Source organism: Neovison vison, chromosome 5 (genome assembly GCF_020171115.1).
Source record: "Neovison vison isolate M4711 chromosome 5, ASM_NN_V1, whole genome shotgun sequence".
NCBI lineage: Eukaryota > Metazoa > Chordata > Mammalia > Carnivora > Mustelidae > Neogale > Neogale vison.
The window spans coordinates 27,764,998-27,788,200 of NC_058095.1; the positions used below are offsets into that span (position 1 = coordinate 27,764,998).

At 40.7% G+C, this 23,203-nt stretch overlaps 1 protein-coding gene across 3 annotated transcripts in view; it reads left to right on the plus strand.

The window, feature by feature from the left end:
- Positions 1-23,203, plus strand: part of SSH2 (slingshot protein phosphatase 2) — a 258,906-nt gene that overhangs the window by 226,400 nt on the left and 9,303 nt on the right. For all 3 annotated transcript variants that reach the window (XM_044248234.1, XM_044248233.1, XM_044248232.1), the window contains 4 exons: positions 6,008-6,054; positions 10,203-10,349; positions 13,835-14,035; positions 21,606-22,440. In XM_044248234.1, coding sequence (XP_044104169.1) covers positions 6,008-6,054; positions 10,203-10,349; positions 13,835-14,035; positions 21,606-22,440 — 1,230 coding nt within the window. The remainder of the gene's footprint in view (positions 1-6,007; positions 6,055-10,202; positions 10,350-13,834; positions 14,036-21,605; positions 22,441-23,203) is intronic.

Sequence of the window (23,203 nt, forward strand, 5' to 3'; positions counted from 1 at the left end):
CCCTCCCTTTAGAAGAATGCTCAGCTCTGCAGTGCAGTGCACAGAGATGTTTATTTAAAAAGGTGTCCAGCTGGTATGGAGAAGAAAAGTATAAAGCATAGTTTAAAGAAAATCCGCAGCAAGAAGAGAGGAATGATTGGTTGGGAGCCAGGGTATTTCCAGAAGAAGTTCTTCCACACCCTTAAGAGTGTACCACTTCTCTGAGCTGGAAGCCTTTGCCCAACCAAGTCTCAATATCAACAGTTCTCCTGGAGGTTGTCCAGTTTGGCTGAGAAAAAGCCAAATGTGAACAGAGACCCTTTGCTGAAAGGCAGGCAGCTTTCTTAGTTGAACAAGGGAAACACAGGAATATTGGACACAGCCAGTAATTTTGTTCATGAATAAAAATGAGTCGATTTTTATTGCTGATGGTCATCTTTTTTAATATTTTTACATTACAGAATAATATTTCCTTTTCTAAGAAAAATTAAGCCTCAAATTGGTAGTTACTTCTGTAGGTGCAGAGAAATGAAGGATATGTGAATAGATGAGACTTCAATCAAATGGGCTATTCTAATTATTCATGATTTTGTCCATCAGCTGGAGATGTGTAGCATGAACTTTTCTCAGAAGGAAAAATTAACAGAACTCTTATGCCTGGTTGCCTTCATAATGTGACTCACAGTATTGTGGCTGTAGGTATGGTAAGTTGAAGAAGATTTGGACAAGGCACCAACCCTTGGAGATTATATCGAGTTATATCGATCCTAGCGGAACCTGAATACAGTCCTTCTTATTTGCTATGAATGTGCTCTCTTCTCTTTTGCTTGGAGCAATTGGACCCTCACAAGGCTATTTCTAAGGATAATATTTGAAAAGAAATTAGTCATTTGGGGGTGCCTAACTTGCTCTGTCAGTAGAGCATGCAACTGTTCATCTCAGGGTCATGAGTTCAAGCTCCACTTTGGGCATGGAGCCTACATAAAAAATTTTAAAAAGAAAGAAAAGAATTAGTCACTCGAGCCTCTGGGCTATGGCACAGCGTAGGGGAACCAGAGTGAAAGATAGAAATTAACTTACTTAAAAATGTATTATAGTCCCAAGATTTCATTTTATACTTTAGTAAGATTTGAATGTGCTTTGCATAATTATATAGAACATGGTGAAAAACCCCATGGAATTGTGTCATTGTAAGCCTGAGAAGCATTGGGGGGGGGAGTCTTTGGAGGGCTCCAGGGGGCTAATTTGTATAGTATTTATATTGAGGGCCGAAAAGTAATTACACCACGTTGACTGCAGTTCTTCCTTTCAAGTTGAACCCAAGCACAGTCCAAGTCATGTTATATGGACTTCACTGAGTCAGTAGCCAAAGCTTTTCTTTTATTTTGTTTCTGGATATGTGCCATTTTAGATCGTCAGGTTGAATTTTCTCTGGACAGGTAGATGAAAACCATGAACTTTTCCCATCATGTAAGGGTTATTTCCATCTAGCTGGACAAAGTTCCACAGAGGATTTAGACTTCTAAATTAAGAGGTGAAGTGGTCACATTTCCTTGGCTACCATTTAGCCTCTCAACCCTTATTCCTTGGCTTCTGTCTCCTTGAAGCTCTTTACAGTTCTTACCTCTTTCTTTGGTGTGGCAGCTTGTTTTCAAAGGTTAATAAGCACAGAGTCTTCAGAACCTCCCCATTTTTTGGAAAGCAACTCAGCTGAGCTCTCAGGTCTGTAGAAAAGATCAGTTGCCCATCAGTTACTGTCCTTTTCCTGAATGGAACTTCACAGCATCCTTGATGTGTATCTCTCAGTTCAACAGCCAAATTAAATAATGTATCACTTGTCTTGTGATGCTAATGCTTACATAACATTTACAGTTCTCAGAGTGCTTCATTTACTGATCTTATTTGGTCATTCATTCAATAAACATTTGTTGACTCTTTTTTTTATGCCAGGCGTGAGGCTAGATACTTGTCCAATCTGATCTGTTTCTATAAGGAGAGAGTAATGAACCATATCAGATAGATATTCATGGAAGGCCAGGGGATAAGACATGGAAGACGCCCGGATTAGATAATTAGAAGTGGTCATTAGTAACACTAGCAAGAGTGATGAGGGCAGAAATCAGTGCTGTAAGTTGAAACATATGGGAAATGAGAAATCAGAGGAAGAAATAGATTTGATTTCTATGAATCATAGGAAGGGAAGGGAAGAAATGTCTAGAAAGAATGTCTAGAAGAGAATTCAGGATAGAAAGAAGGTTTTTGCACTTTAATATGGGAGAAACTAGATTTTTTTGGGGGGGTCGGGGGATGGGGGTTGGGATGGGATGGGGACTTATAAACAAACTTATTTCTCATAGTTCTGTAGGCTAAAATCTGAGATCAGGGTGCCTGCATGGTCAGGTGAGGACTATATTCTGGGTCATAGACTTCTTTGTATTCTCACATGGCTGTAAGGATCAGGAAAACTTCCTATTTGTGATTTGAGAAGGTACCCATTTAGGTATATAGGACTAGGGTGGGAGGAGTGTCCATTTTACAGGTAAGGAGAGCAAAGACAGAGAGGTTAAGCAATTTGCCCAGTGCCCCACAGTTGGGACTTGAACCTGAGTCTTCTAATGCTAAATTCCATTTAATGCATAATTCTAAAATAGATAAATTCCTATTTTTAAATGCTTGCCTTTTCAAAAGAGATGAACAGATAGTCCAAAGATAGAAAATGGACCTGAGGGGCGCCTGGGTGGCTCAGTCGTTAAGCGTCTGCCTTCAGCTTAGGTCGTGATCCCGGGGTCCTGGGATCGAGTCCTGCATCAGGCTCCCTGCTCAGCAGAAGGCCTGCTTCTCCCTCTCCCACTCCTCCTGCTTGTGTTCCCTCTCTCACTGTCTCTCTGTCAAATAAATAAATAAAATCTTTTTTTTTAAGTGGAAAAAAAATATGGACCTAAAGCAATGAAAAGTTGTTAACTTTTACTTTTAAGAGAAATGCAAATTGAAATTACACTGACATACATTTCATGCCTAACAGATTGGCAAAAATTCAGAAGCTTAACCACATATTTTGTTGGCAAAGCTGTGGGGAAAGTGACACTCTCATACATTGTTGGTAGGAATGCAGAATTGTTTCAGCCTCTATGGAGGGGAATTTAGCAATGTCTAACAAAACTATGCATTGGCCCTTCACCCAGCAACCTCACTTCCACAAATATGAAACAACATTCATAGGAGACTAATTGAATAAACTATTCTATCACTGTCCAATGAAGTGTTATATAAATGTAAGAAAGAATAGGGAAGATCTCTGTGAACTGTGATAATGGAGTGGTTCTGAGGACAATTGTAAAGTGAAGAAAGTTAAGAATAAAAGTATCTGTAATATACTACTTTTATGTAAGAAGTGGTAATAGGGATATATTTGTTGTTGTTATTGTTGTTGTTGTTTTCAAAATAGAACATAGATAGAATAAGCCAGAAACTAATGAAGATGGTTACCCTTGGAGATTAAAGAGATTGAAGTGAATTTAGTGAGACTTCAAGTTTACTTTTTAATAAACTTTTGACTTTCAATCTTATGAAAGTTTTGCATATTCAAAATCAGATGGAAAAAACACACCCTAAAGTTGAATGCAAACAGGAGCAAGTGAACCCAAATATATAGCAAATGGATAACTTCACAGAAGGAAATTAATTTGGGGTGCCTGGGTGTTTCAGTAGGTTAAGCGTCTTGATTTCACCAGAGGTCATAATTTCTCAGTCCTGGGTCCTCCGTGTGGGGCTCCCTGCTCAAATAAGGAGTCTGGTTCTCTCTCCATCTGTGCTGTCTCTCGCTCTTGCCCTCTCTCAAGTAAATAAATAAAATCTTTTGAAAAAATTATTTTAAAAATAAAATAAATATTTTAAAAAGAAGGAAATTAATTCAAATAATTTTTGAGCATAATATTCTGATTGAACCTCTTCATAGGAAGAGAAAAGAACTGCAAAGAAAATTTGAACTTAATAGATTTGTATTTGGCTATGATATTGGTGTAGTAATGTTGAAGTTATTTTGTAAATAGAGTTAATGAGTTATTGAAAACCAAGGTTATCACTGTGAAATAGATAAAAGATAACAAAGGGGCAAGAAAGAAAGGGAGAACCTTGTGGTGTTAACTTTGAATTGGAGGTACCAGTATAAATTCAATTTTTTTTAAAGATTTCATTCATTTATTTGAGAGAGAGCATGAGCAAGGAGAAGGTCAGAGGGAAAAGCAGACTCCCTGTGGAGCTAAGAGCCTGATGCGGGACTCAATCCCGGGACTCCGGAATCATGACCTGAGCTGAAGGCAGTTGCTTAACCAACTGAGCCACCTGGGTGCCCTCAAAATTTTTTTTTTTTTTTAAGTAGGCTCCACACCTAGCATGGAGCCCAAGGAGGGGTGCTCAAACTCGTGACCCTGAGGTCAAGAACTGAGCTGAGACCAAGAATTGGGTGCTCAACTGACTGAGCCACCTGGTACTCCTATAAATTCAATATTTTTTTTTAAATATTTCCTGATCTGTCCACTGAAATTTAGAAGCAGTAACACCCAATATTTATGAGCATATCTAATTAATGTCCAGTTTTTATTGCAAAATATCATTTTTTGTTTAAAGAAACCAGGGCTTCTTGGAGAAATCACTAATTCCACTCACAAAGTAAATCTAGAACAACTTCTTATGCCAGAAAGCAAGGAAATACTCAGAAACTAGCAGGATCATATCAAAAAGAGCTTGCCTGCTTGAAGAGAATTCCCATTGATCAAATTCAGGATAATTTGAGTGTCAGGGGAAAAAAATGGTGTTGGATTGTATAACATTCTAAAATACAAAAAGAATTCAAGAATGCATAGTGGCATTCAGAGTGGAAGGAATGACTAGGTGAAACTCTCTTTTTTACAAAGAAGAATGTCAGCTCCCATGCAGAAGGAATAATAGAATTAGAAAACCACCATTTTGTCAACGTCCAGTAAGATAAATTTTTTGGACAAGGTCAGCAGTTAATGCTAAAACCATAGGGTAAAAGATTTTTGTGAAACAAGATATTCACCTGACTTTAAAGATCACTAATACCTAAAGATTACTAATTACTTATAAAGAAACCTTTACAGTATAGTAGTGGGATGTGGCAGATACAAAGGTACCCACCAAGAATTCAGGTTCAACCTGGCCAACAAAGACAAAAGGACGTTATGTGCCTCAAGATTTGATGCCATAGGAAGTACACAATACCAGCATTATATTATTCTTGACAAGAATTTTGATATGAATCTAATTATCAGGAAACAAATCAGACAAATCCAGATTGTGAGGAGTTCTCCAAGATTACAAACCTGTAGTCTACAAAAATGTCAATATCATGAAAACCAAAATAAATAAAGTTGGAGTAAGCTGTCTAAGACCAGATTGAATGAGAAAGAGACATGGCAGGGCACCTGGGTGGCTCAGTGGGTGGCTCAGTGGGTTAAAGCCTCTGCCTTGGCTCAGGTCATGGTCCCAGAGCCCTGCATTGGGCTCTTAGCTCAGCGGGGAGCCTACTTCCCCCTCTCTCTCTGCCTACCTCTCTGCCTACTTGTAATCTCTGTCTGTCAAATAAATAAATAAAATCTTAAAAAAAAAAAAAAGAAGAAGAAGGAAGGAAGGAAGGAAGAGACATGGCAACTAAATGCAAAGTATGATTCTTTTTTTTTAGATTTTTATTTGTTTATTTGAGAGAGAGCGCATAACCTGGGGGAGACACCTTTCCAGCATGTGATCTTGAGCAGAAATTATTTGAATTATATGAGGGCTGGTTTTCTGATCTGTAAAAATGAAGTTCACTTTTGTGCCCTATCATTTGTGAAAACTAAATGTGGTCATGTATAAAGTACTGGACCTATAGAAGGGAACCATGATAGATGCTGTTAGTTCTGCTTCTTCCCTTATAAGACTCCTTTTCGAGTATTGTATTTTGTTCATTTGCTAATACTCCCTAACCTTGTTTTCCGTTGTTGTTGTTGTTGTTGTTGTTGTTTCACAGGGCTCAGAATGGAATGCCTCTAATCTAGAGGATTTACAGAACCGAGGGTAAGCACACAAAGCAATTGCTTTTATCCCCCTGATATAAATCACTGTTCTTTTTTACTGTCAAATAGGTGTCAGTGAGTAACTTTCAGCCTAAGAGTTGCTTCCATTTGATTCTAATCAGGTGTAATCTAATAAAAAGTTAAGTGGCCATTCTCCCACTGTTCCATCCTCCCCCACACACATGTCCCAGAAAGAGCACTGTTTCAGAGGAAAGGCTTTCCAAAATAAATGTGCATGCCTTTCCTGCTCTTTAAAACAAATGTAGTTATTGGTTACTTTTGTTTGTTTTTAGAACAATTTAAGGTACACAGTAAAATTGAGCAGAAGGTACAGAGATTTCCCATATACCTCTGCCCCCACACATGCATAGCCTCCCCTATTATCACTGTCCCTGCCAGAGTGGTGCATTTGTTACAACTGATGACCCTACACTGATACACACGTTGTAATCATGCAAAGTCCATATTTACATTACAGTTCACTGTTGGTATTGTACATTCTGTGGCTTTGGACAAATGTGTAGTATCATGCATCCATCATTATGGTATCACACAGAGTATTTTCACTGTCTTAAAAATCCTGTGTTCTGCCTATTTATTCCCACCCCCACCCCTGGCAACCACTGATCTTTTTACTGCCTCCACAGTTTTGCCTTTGGTTCCTATTTCCTTGTAAGAGTACACAGCTCTGCATATGTCGGGTTCACAGCTATTCCCTCAACATTTACTGACCATCTTCTGTGGGCCAGGTCCAGTGCTAGATACTAGGGATCCAAAGAAAAATAAGACTCAGTCTGCATCCTTTTTTAGTAAGGTGCTTGAAATCTAAGTAGGTTATAAATGTAAAATGGACAAGCTTCTGAAATTGAACAAGAATACCTACTTTGTATTAAGAAATGTGCCCCTAAGCAGCATGGTTATTGAGTTTGATTGTAGCTATTGAGAACACCATCGACATTCAGCAAGCAAAAAGCTGCCATTCCTCTTGCCTTTTGACTTCTTAGCTAATGTCTAAATTTTTCATTGAACTTGGCCATGCTAACTCTTAGTTGTGCCCAGCGATAAGACCTACTGACACCCAGAAATAGGGATGGCTAGTTCCTGGCTGCCTGTTTTCCCAGCTATAAGCCAGCCTTCCTGGTTATCTTTAGCGTAATTAGTTGCGTACTCCCTACTTTTCCTTCGAAAGAAAGGTATGTCATAATTGCTAAAATGAACCTGGAACAAGACTTAAGCCAGAGATTTATACAAAGAGTTCTTGGGGTGGGGAGAAGTGGGGAGTGAGTCTGGTTACTTAATTTAAGATGTGAAAATAAATAGAACTTGGAAACTTTAAATTGATTAGGATTGAGTCTATAGAGTTCTTGAAAATAGAGACTGTATCTTGGTTTTACGTAAAACATATATCTACTTAGCTCAAAGCTTTATACCAAGAGGGTATTCAGTAAATGTGAAGGGATGATAGAAAAATTGACCGTAACTTGCCAGAAACTAGCATGTAGATACAGTGTTTAACATGAAATCTGAGCTTTGATACAGCCAGTTCTTGCCAAATGTATTGAAATTACATTATGCACATACACACTTTGACTTATAACACACACACACCCCGCTGGAGATGATACATGTTCATCTCGTTTACTATTTATAATGCTAAATTATAAAACACAGATGTATTTATCTTAAAAGACAGTATAGGTAGATGGTCAGACATCTTCTTAGATCTTGTTTCATAAATTCACTGGTTCTTAAAATCTTGTGGATTAAGAATTACGGTTACAAAACATGTATACTCCCCCCTTTTGGATTTAGGGGATGATTTTGGGATTTTCAGGTCTAATTTTGGCAATAAGGCCATTTTCACCCAATCTACTAACTTCAGAACCCCAAGTAAAGTGCCACTTCATATAGAGATGTCAAAGAAGTTTCAAGGCGTGCTAATTTTTAAAATTTTATTTTATTTTTTCAGTGTTCCAAGATTCATTGTTTATGCACCACACCCAATGCCCCATGCAATCCCTGCCCTCCTTAATGCGCACCACCAGGCTCACCCATCCCCCAACCCCTCTCCCCTCCAAAACCCTCAGTTTGTTTCTCAGAGTCCACAGTCTCTCCTGGTTCGTCTTCCCATCCGATTTCCCCCAACTCACTTCTCCTTCTTCCAGTGTCCTCTGTGTCGTTCCTTATGTTCCACAAATAAGAGAAACCATATGATAATTGACTCTCTCTGCTTGACTTATTTCACTCAGTATAATCTCCTCCAGTCCCATCCATGTTGATACAAAAGCTGGGTATTCACCCTTTCTGATGGAGGCATGATACTCCACTGTATATATGGGCCCTATCTTCTTTATCCATTCAAAGGAGTGCTAATTTCAATTGGTAGTGACTGCCTTAGGGTTCTGTAATGAATAGGATTGGGAAGTCTTGTTCTATCATAATTCATTAGTGCAGTATGGGATTAGAGGTGGGAGGTTATTCATTTTTATTTTAATTAAGAGAAGTGTGCTTTCCTTTTGACAGTTTCATTGAGATATAATTCACATATAGTTCACCCACTTCAAATGTACACTTTGATGATATTTATTATTTTTAGAGAATTGTGCAATAATTAATTAGAACATTTTTTCAGCCAAAAAGAAAGTTCTATACCCTTTCAGAGTCACCCCCATTTCCCTTCTTCCCCAGCTTCTAGAAACTACTAATCTGCTTCCTGTATCTATAGATTTTCCTATTCCGGACATTTCATTTAAATGGAATTATATAATATGTGCACTTTTAAGAAGAGTTTCTTTTACTTTATATTTTCAAGGTTTATCAATGTTGTAACATGTGTTATTACTTCATTCCTTTTTTTTTAATTGCCAAATAATGTTATTTTGTTTGGAAATAACACTTTTTATTTATTCATTCATCAGCTGGTGGACATTTGAGTTGTTTCCACTTTCCAGCTATTATGATTACTGCTGTAACCATTCATGTACAAATTTAGGAGTAAATTTATTTTTCATTTCTCTTGGGTTTATACCTAGGAGAGGAATATTCTGGGTCATAGAGTTACTCCATGTACTGTTTTCCACAATTGCATGTGCTTGCTTTTTAAATTAAAAAGAAAAAAAAAAATCCTATCTAGTAATGGACTTTGATGCAAAGTTAAAACATTCAAATCATGTTTCAGAAAAATTTTGGTCTCTTGACCTTACCCACAAGATGAATCAACTCTGACTCTCCCTTTCTGTAGTCATTTCTCTGACTTCAGAGACTGGGTTTGTAAGATCCCTATATGTAGTTCCACAAAGGAAGCAGCTTCTGCAGAGCAAAATAAATGAGTCCATGTTGTGTTGTTGGAGTAAACTCCAGTGACATCCAAATCCACACAGCACTGAGAAAAGATAACCATTTGGCAAATTAAGCCTAAGCATTTACTGAAATTGTACAGTGAGAGAGACAGCAGAAGATATTTGTGATATAGAAAGCCTTCTCTATAAGCCTCTGGGTTATGCGAGAACTCTCAGACACATCTGCTGTGACAGCCAGAACTGCAGCCTAGAGAGTTACGAGAATTTTAGGTCCAACTTAACTCTGACCCTCCCAGCCCTCATCTCTTTTGCCTTTCTTATAGTTTATAGAGAGTAACAGAGCAAAATCTAGCATTTAGAAAGAGAGGAGGAAATATTCCCCTTCCCTCTTTTGTTGCTTTTTGTTTCTTTTGAGGTAGACGTTAATAGTCTGATTTAATACAAATGACTTCCAAAGAATAAATTAAGTTTCTGGTATTTTTATCGGCTAAAGAGAAATTGTCAGATCATGGACCTTAGGTTGATTCTTTGAAGTAAAATACAAGGCATATTTTCAAAAGACTATCAAAGATGAGACTGTGTAACTGTACATAAACTGAGAATGGAATTTAGATATTGAACTTGGTAGACAGCTTTTCTCCCAGTAATTCGTTTGTGCCCAGGTATGTCCTGGATTCTGTTATTATATGGTTTCTGTACCAAATCAGTATATAGCCTCTTCGTTTTTTAGCTTTCTTCAATATTTTAGTATTTAATTTCAACCTAAGGAGTCAACTATAAGTAAGAACAGTGCTGGCATTGGATTTAGCCTGAGTAGTAAAACACACATTCTCCCTTGGTCCCCTTGCAGGGTGCGGTATATCTTGAATGTCACTCGAGAGATAGATAACTTCTTCCCAGGAGTCTTTGAGTATCATAACATCCGAGTATATGATGAAGAAGCAACAGATCTGCTGGCTTACTGGAATGACACTTACAAATTCATCTCTAAAGCAAAGTGAGTAATGGTCCCACATACATGCCCTGACCCATGTTCCCCCTGCACCACACATGGCTGGGTCCTGCGAGCTGTAGACAGCTTACTGTCTGTACTCTGGAGAAGGAATTAAACAAAAAAAGGAGACTGACATTCCTTCATCCTGGGGAGAATTTGGCCGGTGATTCCATACTCTCTGTAAGTAGATGAATCCCCTGGACGAAGATAATCTCCTGTTGACTGTTCGTTCGCACTGAGCCCGAGATGAGGTAGGGCAAATGCTCAAAAAAAGGGAAGATGCTGCAAATGCAGTAGGAGTGAGAGAAAGAAGATGTTCTGAAGGAAGGTCTGAGTTGCCAAAAGGGACGTGGGAAAGCTAGAGAACAGAGATGACTCCAGGTGGGTGGGATACTGAGTCCTCCTTTCTGAAGACTAGAAGAAAAACTTAGTCTTGGAACTCCTTTTTCATTCTTCTCCTTTACCCTTATGGGACACTGAACAGTGAAATTTTCCTCTGGCCATTCTGTTCATGTCATCTTTAAATTATTTGGTCCTTGGGGCGCCTGGGTGGCTCAGTGGGTTAAGCCGCTGCCTTCAGCTCAGGTCATGATCTCAGGGTCCTGGGATCGAGTCCCGCATCGGGCTCTCTGCTCAGCAGGGAGCCTGCTTCCTCCTCTCTCTCTCTCTGCCTGCCTCTCTGCCTACTTGTGATCTCTCTCTGTCAAATAAATAAATAAAATCTTTTAAAAAAATTAATTGGTCCTTTTAGTGAAACTAATAGTATTAATTTAATGTTTAGTGTTAATTAGTATTAGTATGTCAACGCTGTTTTGTTTTGTTTTTTTTAAGTCCCTGGGGATTTTCTTGCCAATCCTATATATTCCTTCAATAGATGGAACCATAAATAAGCATGTTGGCCACGCTGCCCCTTTGATGGAACCACGTTCAAATCATCCCTGATAGATGAGAAGCGCTTCTCATTTTTAAAGTCCTCCTACAGCGGTGATTCCATGTCTTTCTGCAGAACCTCCATAGTCAAGAAGTTCTTCCTCTTAGTTACCCTGAATCCTCCTACACTAGCTTTGAGCCCATACACTCAGTCCCTAGCTAGCACCTGGAAGAGTGTTTTATAGTCTTGAAGCCTATTACTAAATGGTTCTCAGTAATACCACTCATGGCATGCTTACTATGTGCCAGGTACTTTACACTTTATCCTCTCATGTAATATTTTCCAGAACCCAGATAGACATACCATCATCCTTTTGTACAGATGGGGACAGACTATGGAGATGAGGTTCAGAGAAGTTAGGGAACAAGTGGTGAAGATAGGACTTGAACCTAAGATTGTGTCTTATTTCCTAGTCCATCCGGTATTTAGGAATAGACTAGTTCCTTAAGGAAGGGAGACTGGAAAAGACTGAGCAAGTGGTGAGGATCACATCCAAAGAGGCTAGAGTTCAGGTGAGGCCCCAGTCCCAGTGAAAGGAAAAGCCAGTTTCAGCCCTGAGGTGAGATATGTGAGGCGTGTGGGGTACACGTGAGTGGGCAGTCGGCCTCCTGCTTGGGCTCATGCAAGTGTAGGTCAGCGTCTGAGAGGGAGCACCTCCTTAAATGGCACCCCAAGCACCTCATGTGTTTCCTCCTGATCAGGGCCCTGAATTCCAGACTCGACCTACAGATGGGTGGGTTTAGGATTCCTGAAGGGATACCAGGCTTAATCTAGACAACTAGCATGGGAAAGGGCCAGAGGGGTTGGGGGATGTGTGGCTGAAACTGAAGACGAAATCGGATTTTCCAAACTGACTTCATATCCTTCAGTATGTGAGTTAGAAGCCATCCAGTGAAAAAGCCCCATTCAAAATGAAGAAATGCTTTTATGGGGGTGGATTTCATAACTGTATGATTCTTAAAATTGTCCAACTTTGAGCACCTTCCATGCCTGCAGGTATAGACCTGAAATTTGAAGTTGGAGCTTGATGGGGAAATATAGAGCACATGTCTGAACTTATATCTGAGGCACTCTGCCCTGTAGTCTAAATGAATACCCTGTGGTGCCATAAACAAAACGAAAATGTCCTAGTCATTTGTGATCAGTAAGCACACAGAGACGCACACCTGCACCAACCTAAAGACTCCAGAATTTCACATCTAAATGATGGGTAGGAAGTTAATCTTACCTTCCTTTTGAGACTGTTTTGGTTATTGCAGATCATTCTCTGAATTCCTATCACTTATCTGGCACATAACCTCATTCCTATCATTTTGGCACATAACCTCATGCCTTCCTTGCATTGTACTTAACTCTTTCGTGTGTGTCTGTCTCCAGCAGAAGTGTTATAAGCCTCTGGAAGGAAGCTTGTTTACTGTAATACAGTGAGTGAGTGAATGAGTAGGTTTTCCCTATTAGGCTGATGTACATTTTTTTTTTTTATTAGAATAGCCACATGGGAAGGATTTTTAGCCCAGATACACTAGTGAAAAGAGTAACCGTTCTTTTTTCCAGATTTTGAGATATTTCTGCTTCCAGCCGACGACCTAACAGCAGATCCATAAGTTTATTCATACATTTAGTAAATATTTGAAGGCTTACTTTGTGCCAGACACTGTGTTATTAGCAGAATTAGCGTAGCAGGACTGAGTAATGTTCATATCCAAAGTAAGGAGCTCTGGCATCTTGAGACCACACGGTTTTGTTTGTTTTTTTACAGTCACTTTATGGTAACTTTGCTTTCTCTTTCTTCTGCCCCATTAAAACAACAACAGGTAGTGAGTCATTCCATCCTCCTCACTGAGAAAGCCACGTGGTGCATCACATGGTCCCATCCAACTCCACAGATTGTCTAGCCAGTCCCTAGACAGAACATGGTGGTGGTGTTGTGAAAAGTGATAGCAAGGGCTACATCTGAGTCAAGAGGAGGGTTAGTTTCATTTGGTTTGTACTCTTCTCCAGGGACAGAACCCTTACTGGAACTTGAACTGGAAGCAACTCAGAACATTTGGATAAAGCAGATGAATCACCATCACACTTGTAACTCAAGGGTGTGCCAGCCTTAAAACATGCCCCTGGAACTGTAAAGGCACTAGCCTCCAGACACACAAAATGGGGTCCCGTCTCTAACCTGAAAATTCTCCCCTTCACACTCATTGCATTTACCATTTTACGTTCTAATTATCTCTTTCTCCCCCTGAACCCTACCATTTAGGGAACATTTACTTTTCTTTGCCTCCCAGTACTTTGCACATTGTCTTACATACAGTGATTATCTGGTAAATGTTTGCTGAAGGAATTTAAAAGGATTAATACCAACACTGAATATTGTTTGAGTACGCCAGGGTTGCCTACCCTCCCTGCACATTTGACGATAGATAATATACAAGTACCCTAAGGTGGGATGGTTTGCAAGAAAACAGAAGGGCGAGAGGAGACCTGGGCACATTTAGAACCTAACTTTTTAAATGTACTCACTCTTGTGCTTTTCCCTCCTTATCTCAATCCCCCAATGTAGGAAACATGGATCTAAATGCCTTGTGCACTGCAAAATGGGGGTGAGTCGCTCAGCCTCCACTGTGATTGCCTATGCAATGAAGGAATATGGCTGGAATCTGGACCGGGCCTATGACTATGTGAAGGAAAGGCGGACAGTGACCAAACCCAACCCCAGCTTCATGAGACAACTGGAAGAGTACCAGGGGATCTTGCTGGCAAGGTGAGTCCCTTCAGTGACTTTCTCAGATTTTCTCTGCATTATGCTCCCTGGGGCAAGATAAAATGTCCTTCCCTGCAGCTAGCTCTCAGCCTAATTTGGATGTGTGATACATTTTGAAAGTTAAAACCTCTGTCAGTCCAGTTTTTCCAAAAATAAGTGCAGGCATTTAAGAATAGTATGGAAGAACAAGCATTTAAACTAAAAGGTGGAAATACTGTTTTCTTACTTTAATCCTCAAGTAGGTGCTGATTATCAGAAACATTTCCCAACATCTTCTAAGGCCAGACACCGCTGCCTTATCAAAATGGATTCTTACTGCTCCCAAAGTAATGCTAAGCATAGATGAAGTTCTTAGAAATTTTTTTAATCCCATTCTTCAAAAGAAAAAAAAAATTTAAGTACTGGGTGCTGTTTTAGTCATTATTTTTTATCAGTTCTTGGTTTCAGTGAGCCTTCTCCAAAATTTTGGTTATGTGAAAAATCAAATTTGGGCTATGAAGGCACTTCCTGAAAATAACTCTCTTCTTCTCCTTTTAAAAATCTTTTAATCTGGATACACACACACACACACACACACACACACGCATATATATATATATATATATGCGTTTTACAGAAATGCACAGAACACAGAAAAATCATTTATAAATTCAGTACCCACAGACAGTATTCGACATTTTCTTTCATGTTTCTCCAGGTCTGACTCTTACCATATATATTGATGGTTATTTTCTCACGAAAGCTATTGTTCAGCCCACCTCTTCACCTAGTAACTGGTCTTCCTTTTTTTTTTTTTTTTTAAACTATAGCAATGTATATTGAACAGTTACACTGCAGTTAGCCCTCACTTAACCATCCTTCTCCCCGCCCCCACCCAGCTTTACTGAGATAGAATTGTCATATAACATTGTGTAAATTGAAGGTGTCCAGTGTGTTGATTTGATGCATTTATATATCGCAGATGATTATCACCACAGCATTAGCTAATGCCTCCATTCCTTCACACGCTGTTACTTTTTTCATGGTGAAAATATTTAGGATCTCTTTTAGCAACATTCAAGTACATGATATAATATTATGAACTTAATCTCCATCTTCCATTAGATCCCAGAACTTACTAATGTTATAACTAGAAGTTTATACCCTTTGACCAACATCTCCCCATTTCCCCCATCCTCTATCCCCTAGTAACCACCACTTTATTCTCTATGTCTCTGAGTGTGGCTTTTTTAGATTACACATATAAGTGATACCATTCAGTATTTTTCTTTCTCTGTCTACCCAATACTAGATCTTGAACATCTTTCTGTATCAATAAGAACTACTCATTTCAGCATAATATAATATAATATAACATTGGTAATTGGTTATAAAATGAGTAATTAATTGTTTATTATTTTACCTTGGTGGTGGTGAAAGCCACTTTCAACTGCTCTCAAGGAAAGAGATTCGCATATTAAACTGGGTTTAAGGGTCAGTTTCCTGAGATACCAGATGCTGAAGTTCTGTGGATCTAGATTTTGCTTTGATTTTTTTCATGTGTGCATGTTCTAGGTGGTTTTGTTCAGATGAAGGCACAGCTGCCTAGAAGCGGTTCGGGCTGGTGCCAGAGTTTGACTCCAGTGAGTCTTATGACTTGGTCTTGACTCTTGAATCTGGGCTGTGTTTCCCCCGAACAAAATGTTAAATAGCCTTCCAGCCTATCCAGGCAGAGGCAGAGGGACCACCCTCCCACCCCCAAAGTCTGAGGAAAATGTGGCCACAGCATAGCATTATGGTTTCCACTAAAAAAAAAAAAAACCCTCCTGTTTACTCAGTATTTGGCATGATTTCATCTGAGCCATTCTTTTAGGAGGCAAGGAAGATACTCACTCAAGTCTCCCGCACTGAAAAAGAATTTAGAGGTCTTTGGGGCCAGATTTTGATGACATTTTTAGATTAGATCAGAAGGTAGGACACGGCGGTTCTTTTTGGCACAAGAAAGAGGCATGTGAGGGTCGGATGAGACATAAATATTGTATGTTCCCAGGCACACACATGACGGATGTTAGGCAGTATCCTCACGTGACCCATTGAGAGCAAGGATACTATGTGTCCTGCCAATTTCAGTATTTATTCTGGAATCTCAGGCTACTGCAAGCTGTTGGGTTGGGTTTTTTTAGAGTATGTGGTTTTTCTTAGATGTTAAAGGAACTTCAGAAAAATCGTAGATGAAAATAAGAAGGGCAGCATAACCCACAAATCACACTGCCTCTTCCTTTCCCTTTTGGTTCTATCCTGCCTTCCTGGGCTTGATTCATGGAGGGAGGAGCAAGCCCTGGGGAATGAGAAAAACCACAGAATTGGAGTCAATAGATCTGGTTTCCATCTCTGGTTCATCCTCTTGCTGCAACTTTGAGGAGTTACTTCACAGTTCTGATCCTTACCTGACCCCATTTGTAATTTGAAAATCAAGAGCCCTAGGTCACACTGAAACTGGTAATACACTGTATGTTAACTAAATTGAATTTAAATTTTAAAAAGATTTTTAAAGAACCCTATGTCACAGGGTTATTTTAAATAAAAATGTGTATAAATAAATGTATACTACAGGGGCACCTGGCTGGCTCAGTCAGAGGAACCTGCATATACCTCTTGATCCTCAGGATTATAAAAAAACAGTGAACACTGTATACTGGTAAGGGTTATTCTGATGTGGTTCTCATCATCTTCTTTCTCCAGGGCCACCCAGAAACACACACATGCATGTGCCACCTATTCCCTCCTCCTTCCTCCAACCACTGCCTCCACCACCCTCGGGCACACTAACTCCATTAGAAACTAGAATAGGAAGTGGTCCTGGAATTTCCTGTACTGTGATTTTCCTGGATGTTAAGAACTAGAATCTAGTGCTAGGGGTATTGCTTAGGCTGCTTTCAAGTGCAAGTAATAGAATACCTCCACTGATCGGGATCTCAGCAAGAAACAGCATACTGGGATTAGGATGATTTGAGGAGGGCTTTACAAAGATGTGAGATTGTAGTAGAATCAAGGAACTTGTATCAGCAAGAGCTGTTCACTAATAGCTGCGAGGTCCAGAGGGAGCCAGCTCCTAGAGCCTAGAAGGAGATTCCAGGAGAAAGAGCCCGCTTCAGAGAGGAGAAATAACCTTCAGTCAAGGAACGCAGTCAGCCTGAAGTGACCCTGTGGGGAGAAAGCTAGGGGAAAAGTGGCCTGCCTTTACACTCCTCCCTCCAGACTGTCTCCTCCCGGGGCTCCCATGAAACAGTGAATACCCAAATCAAATCAAGTCTCTGCCAGTTAGGAGAAAGAGTGGGAGTGCCTGCTGTGTATACAATCATTAGGGTCTGCAGTCTCCGATGTTTTCGTTTTAAGAAACAGACTTGTAGGCTATTGCCAAACTAGCTGCCAAGTGGACTGGGCCCAGCAGATTCTTGCCCAGCCCTGGAGCACTACTCCAGGGTCTGCCTGCTCAGAAAAGCAAAAACAGAGAAGCCCCAGACTTCTGGAACTGTCGGAAGCTCTACAGCTTAGGTAACCAGGAGAAGAAAGTCCTTGGAAAAATCCCACTCGTTCTGTTTGCAAAGAAATCCATTTCCTGTGGAGGTACTTCGATCTTATATGCCAGGAACCATGTGGTGGTTCTCCCAAAAAGATAGAGCCTGATCCTAGCACTCTTTAGCCCCCATGGCTGTCTAATGGCACTGGGTACTTAACTTGAGGTGGCAGCCCTCTGAGGGTATTAGCTTGGGGCTTTGACGTCTTGGTAGAAGAGGAGTCTACCAAAGTGATACCAGGCCTCTGTAAGTGATTTATGAATTGGTTACAGTCTTTTTTTTTTTTAAGATTTTATTTATTTATTTGACAGATCACAAGTAGGCAGAGAGGCAGGCAGAGAGAGAATAGGGGAAGCAGGCTCCCTGCTGAGCAGAGAGCCCAATGTGGGGCTCGACCCCAGGACCCTGAGATCATGACCCAAGCCAAAAGCAGAGGCTTTAACCCCCTAAGCCACCCAGGCTTATAGTCTCTTAATCAGAATGTGAGGCTGTGGGCCAAATAGTGTCCACCTGTCTGAAATGCAAGGGACTTTTTGCATAGTTCAGTATGTCTTCAGAGCCCAGGGAAGGCTAATATTTAATATAACCCTTTGGGCCTTAAAAGGAGGGTACCATAAACCCACTGATACTATTCATATCTAATTTTATTTTTTATGTTTTTATAGCTAGGGGTGGGAGTGAGATAGGGAGAGGGGGTGTGTGTGTGTGTGTGTGTGTGTGTGTGTGTTGAAACCCTCCATTAAACTCCCAACAGCCATGTTTGTTATTCTGTTCTCTGATCATCCAGGTATCTGGCAGATTTTTGTTCCATTAGACAAGTTCAGATTTCAGGCATTTGCAAGCTGGACCATGTGTCTGTGATACTAGGTTCCAATGTACAAGGGGCAGAGAAGAAACACTGGGTGGTAGCCAGGGAGAATTCGTGCCACATGTCTTCATAGATGTCAGTTTTGATTCTTTGCACACCCTTGTCCCTAGGGCCAGAGGAGGCAGAGGTGTCTGTTACACTCCTCTGCTTTGCTGGTGGAGACATCCAAGTCTGGTTCACTGGTATACAGTGGTCAACCAGCAGGCGGGAACCTGATAATGAATCCATATCGTAATTGAGATTAATGGCTCTTCGTTGAAATAATTTTAAAGCACATAGGGACCATGGACAACACGTAGAAGATGCTCAGTTGTTGCTTTTTCTTTCTTCTCCTTTCTTCAGCTGTCTAATGTCCTAAGACATAATAGTGTAAGCAGTCTGATTTTACTATATAACTGATACTCCATTTTTAGCAGTATTTTCCTCTATGTAACTTTCTCAGACAAAGGTGGTGCCTTACCAAGCATGTAACAAGGAGAAAGAAAGCAAATTGGAGGCAAGATGGGATATCATGTGTCATTTAGATTTCCTTCTTGTTCACTTATGAAGTAAAAGGCCAGTATCAGGTCTGAGTTCGCTCAAGGGAGGAAAGAACCTGAGACTTCTTTGGATCACCCAGGCCACAAACCAACTCTGAAATTCCTTTTGGCAACTTGTTTACTTGATGCCTACCTGAAATAGGGGGAGGGAGTCAGTTGACTTTAAACATTAACAGTTTAAAATAATAAATATGATCCAGTGTCTTACATCCATCCCTGACAGAGCATTAGGCTAAACTGACGTGGGGAAAAGCCGCCCTGGAAAACAGTTTGGTGTTAGTGGGTAAAATTGATGATGTACATGTACCCTGTGACCCACCTTTTCCGCTCCTGTATATAACATCTTTTAGAGACAGAGTATCCACCAAGTGCAAGAATGTCCTTGGCAGTGCTGTTCATCGTAGCCAGACCTGTTCATCAACAGGATGGGTAAATAAACTGTAGTATATTCATCACACTCTGAAATTACAGCTGCACATATTGATGAATCTTTAAAACAGTGTAGGCAAAAGGCAGTTGTAGACAAATATATACATAGAGTATGATTTTATTTATATAAGTTCACAACATGCAAAACCAAACAGTATATTAAGAACAAAATGGTGATGACATTATGAAGAAAGAAGATGATAAGCACAAAATTTAGGACAGAGTTTACTAAAACCTCTGATTTAGGAGGAGGGAGAGGGAGAGCAGGAAGGGGCACCTGGAGAAGCAGTGCGTCCAAGGTCCAAGGCCGCAGTAATGAGTGTCTTGATTCTATGGACGAGCCAGCTGCCTACCCCTCTCCCTGTGCAGCTCTTGCTGCAAAAACGAAAGAGGCAACAGAATCAGACCTGTCTTTAGATTGGGATCTTTCTTTCTCCTCTACAAGTAGGTGTCAGTTTAATTCCAGCTCTTGCTGCAAAAACGAAAGAGGCAACAGAATCAGACCTGTCTTTAGATTGGGATCTTTCTTTCTCCTCTACAAGTAGGTGTCAGTTTAATTCCGAGCCCTGACCTAATATTTTCTGATAATGATTATCTCCCCAGGAAGAGAAGGAAATCCCTGCTGGGCAAAGGAGCTGTAATGGCAGCCACTTCCTCTGAAACATACACTGTCGTTACCTGTTAGCATAATTTCGTTTTCATTCCCTCCTAATGGATTAGTGATTTGCAGGCTGTTTTTAAAAAATGATATTTTGGAAGGTTCTTGGGATCATGAAAAGTCCCATTTGCCTCTTGACTGGTAAGAAAAGCTGTTCTTTTACATTTTTAGAAGGGTGAGAACAGCTACTCCCTGAGATGTCTTCCCAGTCGTTTGCATCACAGGAATTGTCTTGCCTTGGGGGCTGAGAGGAGTTGGTGCAGGTCTGAACATCCTCATGATAGGTGAGGGTTAGAAACTGGAGAACACAGCCACATGTAGGTCAGGAAACAAGAGTATCTAGTTATAAAAGAAACTTTAACGGGAAGCACGTGGCCTGGGGTTGATCACTGGGTATGGTTCAGGCCCCACCTATGCAACCATTCAGTTTGCCCCTCCCCACAGTCACTCACTCGTTTGGGATGTGTGATATGTTGTCTCCTCCTAGGGGTGGCTGGAGTTCATGCAGCTTGGAAAGGGTGAAAACGCTACCTTCCTCCCAGCTATTGATTATAGCTTGTCTTCATAAACAGAATGACCTGTTCCCTACCCGGAAAAGCGCCCTTCTGCCGTACAGGCCTGAGTCAGAGAGCCCCACCCAAACAGTAGACAGACAAGGGGGAGCTGAGAGCAGGTGCAGAGTTTGAGAACAAACAGGGGTTCACATTAGTGCAGGCGCATGACTCGGCAGAGATTCACAGGCAGGCGTGGCACTGAGCCTGCGGTAAATTGTTTTGGGCCATTTCCCATTACACTCTGCAGTTAGGTGATTCTTCATCAGCTTGTGAGTCGTGGAAACCACACCCCTAAGTGCCACATCTAGGGACCTGTTTCCTGGGTACCTGATCTCACCAGCCACAGGGCCACATTTTTCTTTTTGTCTAGGGCTTTGGGAAATGTGCTCCCTTGTTACATGGTTTGAAATGAAATCTCATCCCATCAGAACTTTTCTCCATGGGCGCCTGGGTGGCTCAGTTGGTTAAACATCTGCCTTCGGCTCAGGTCTTGATCGAGGCGTGCATTGGGCTCCCTGCTCAGTGGGGAGCCTGCTTCTTCCTCTCTCCTTTGCTTGTGCTCTATTTCTCACTATCTCTATCTCTCAAATAAATGAATAAAATCTTTAAAAAAAAAAAAAAGAATCTCTACAATTCACATTCGTACCAGCTATATATGAGAAAAGTTGTTAGACCATGCCATCATCAATACTAGCTGCTAGCAACCATTTTAAGCTCTCATCAGTCTGATAGGTAGAAAAATCAGATCTCATATTTGTTTTTATTGTTGTTTGCTTTGTTTTTGCTTTTTGCTCTTAGTTAAATTGAGCATCTTTACAAATGTTTATTGCCTACTTCTTGCATTGGGTATTACCAAGCATTAGGCAGGGTAAGATTTAAATTTATCTGGGAGCGGTTTCCTGGGAGGGTGTTGACTGATTTCACAAACCCCAGAGTAAGGCATTTCCTGTGTATGTCCTCCACAGCAAACAGCGTCATAACAAGCTCTGGAGATCTCATTCAGATAGCGACCTCTCAGACCACCATGAACCCATCTGCAAACCAGGGCTAGAACTCAACAAGAAGGAGATCACCACCTCAGCAGACCAGATTGCCGAGGTGAAGACCATGGAGAATCACCCACCCATACCTCCCGTCTTTGTGGAACACGTTGTCCCACAAGATGAAAATCAGAAGGGCCTATGTACCAAAGAAAGAATGATCTGCTTGGAGTTTACTTCTAGGGAATTTCATGCTGGACAGATTGAAGATGAATTAAACCTAAATGACATCAATGGATGCTCATCAGGGTGTTGTCTCAATGAATCAAAATTCCCTCTTGACAACTGCCATGCATCCAAAGCCTTAATCCAACCTGGACAGGCCCCAGAAATTGCCAACAAGTTCTCAGACTTAACGGTAGAAGATCTGGAGACAGATGCCCTGAAAGCAGATGTGAACGTGCACTTACTGCCTCTGGAAGAATTAACATCTCGCCTGAAGGACCTTCCCATGTCCCCTGATCCTGAATCACCGAGCCCCCAACCCAGTTGCCAGGCTGAAGTCTCAGATTTCAGTACAGATCGCATTGATTTTTTTAGCGCCCTGGAAAAGTTTGTAGAGCTTTCCCAAGAAACCCGGTCCCGATCTTTTTCCCACTCAAGGATGGAAGAACTGGGTGGAGGAAGGAGTGAGAGCTGTCGACTGTCAGTGATGGAAGTAGCCCCTTCCGAAGGGACAGCTGATGACCAGAGAAGCAGCTCTTTGAGTAATACCCCCCATGCATCTGAAGAATCTTCAATAGATGAGGAACAGTCAAAGGTAAAAGCTCTTTATAGTGGTTCTCTAGCTAATGAAGTTCTTTTGGAAGATGAAGTATTTGGGATTCTGCTGTGTTCATTTTATTTTCGACTTGCTAAAGATTTAGGAAGGCAGTATGGGAGAGACTGTGGCTGAGACTTTCCTTGAAAACTTAAGGTTTAAAAATCCATTTTAAATCCATTGCATTTTGAAGAATTTATCTTTCCATTTCGTGGCTTTGGAAGCACTTCTGAGAGGGGATTTGGGGGAGGTGGGGCAGATTAGCCAAAACAAATGTCCTGCCTGAACAAGGAGAGGTCCCCTCCCTGGACCTCTGTGATTCAAATCCGCTGTTACCAATAATGTAGTGCCTGGGAGTGACACACTGCCTGAGTAAGACCTGTGTCTCTCTGAGGAGATGGGATTTGCTTGGGAAATTCTGTCTCAGAAAATTCAAAGACTAGACATGTGTAAATGGTTGTCAGGGTAGCAACCCATGCTGAGTTCTTGCTACTAATAATGTTTCTGGATTGGTCCTCATCTCAGACCCCGTGGTATCCAAGACTTAAGGGATAGTTTTGGGAAATGATTGAGGGCAGACAGACTGAAGATTCTTCTCTGTGGCGTATGAGCTCTTAGGAGCCATTTCAGACCAGGGAAAGAACTGTGTATCATCAATTCTAAGACTTACTCTTATTCTCATTTTCATATTTCTGAAATCAGGATGCATCTTAAAAACAAAGGTATCTTAGATCAGTATAATATAGTAGTTGGGAAGTAAATA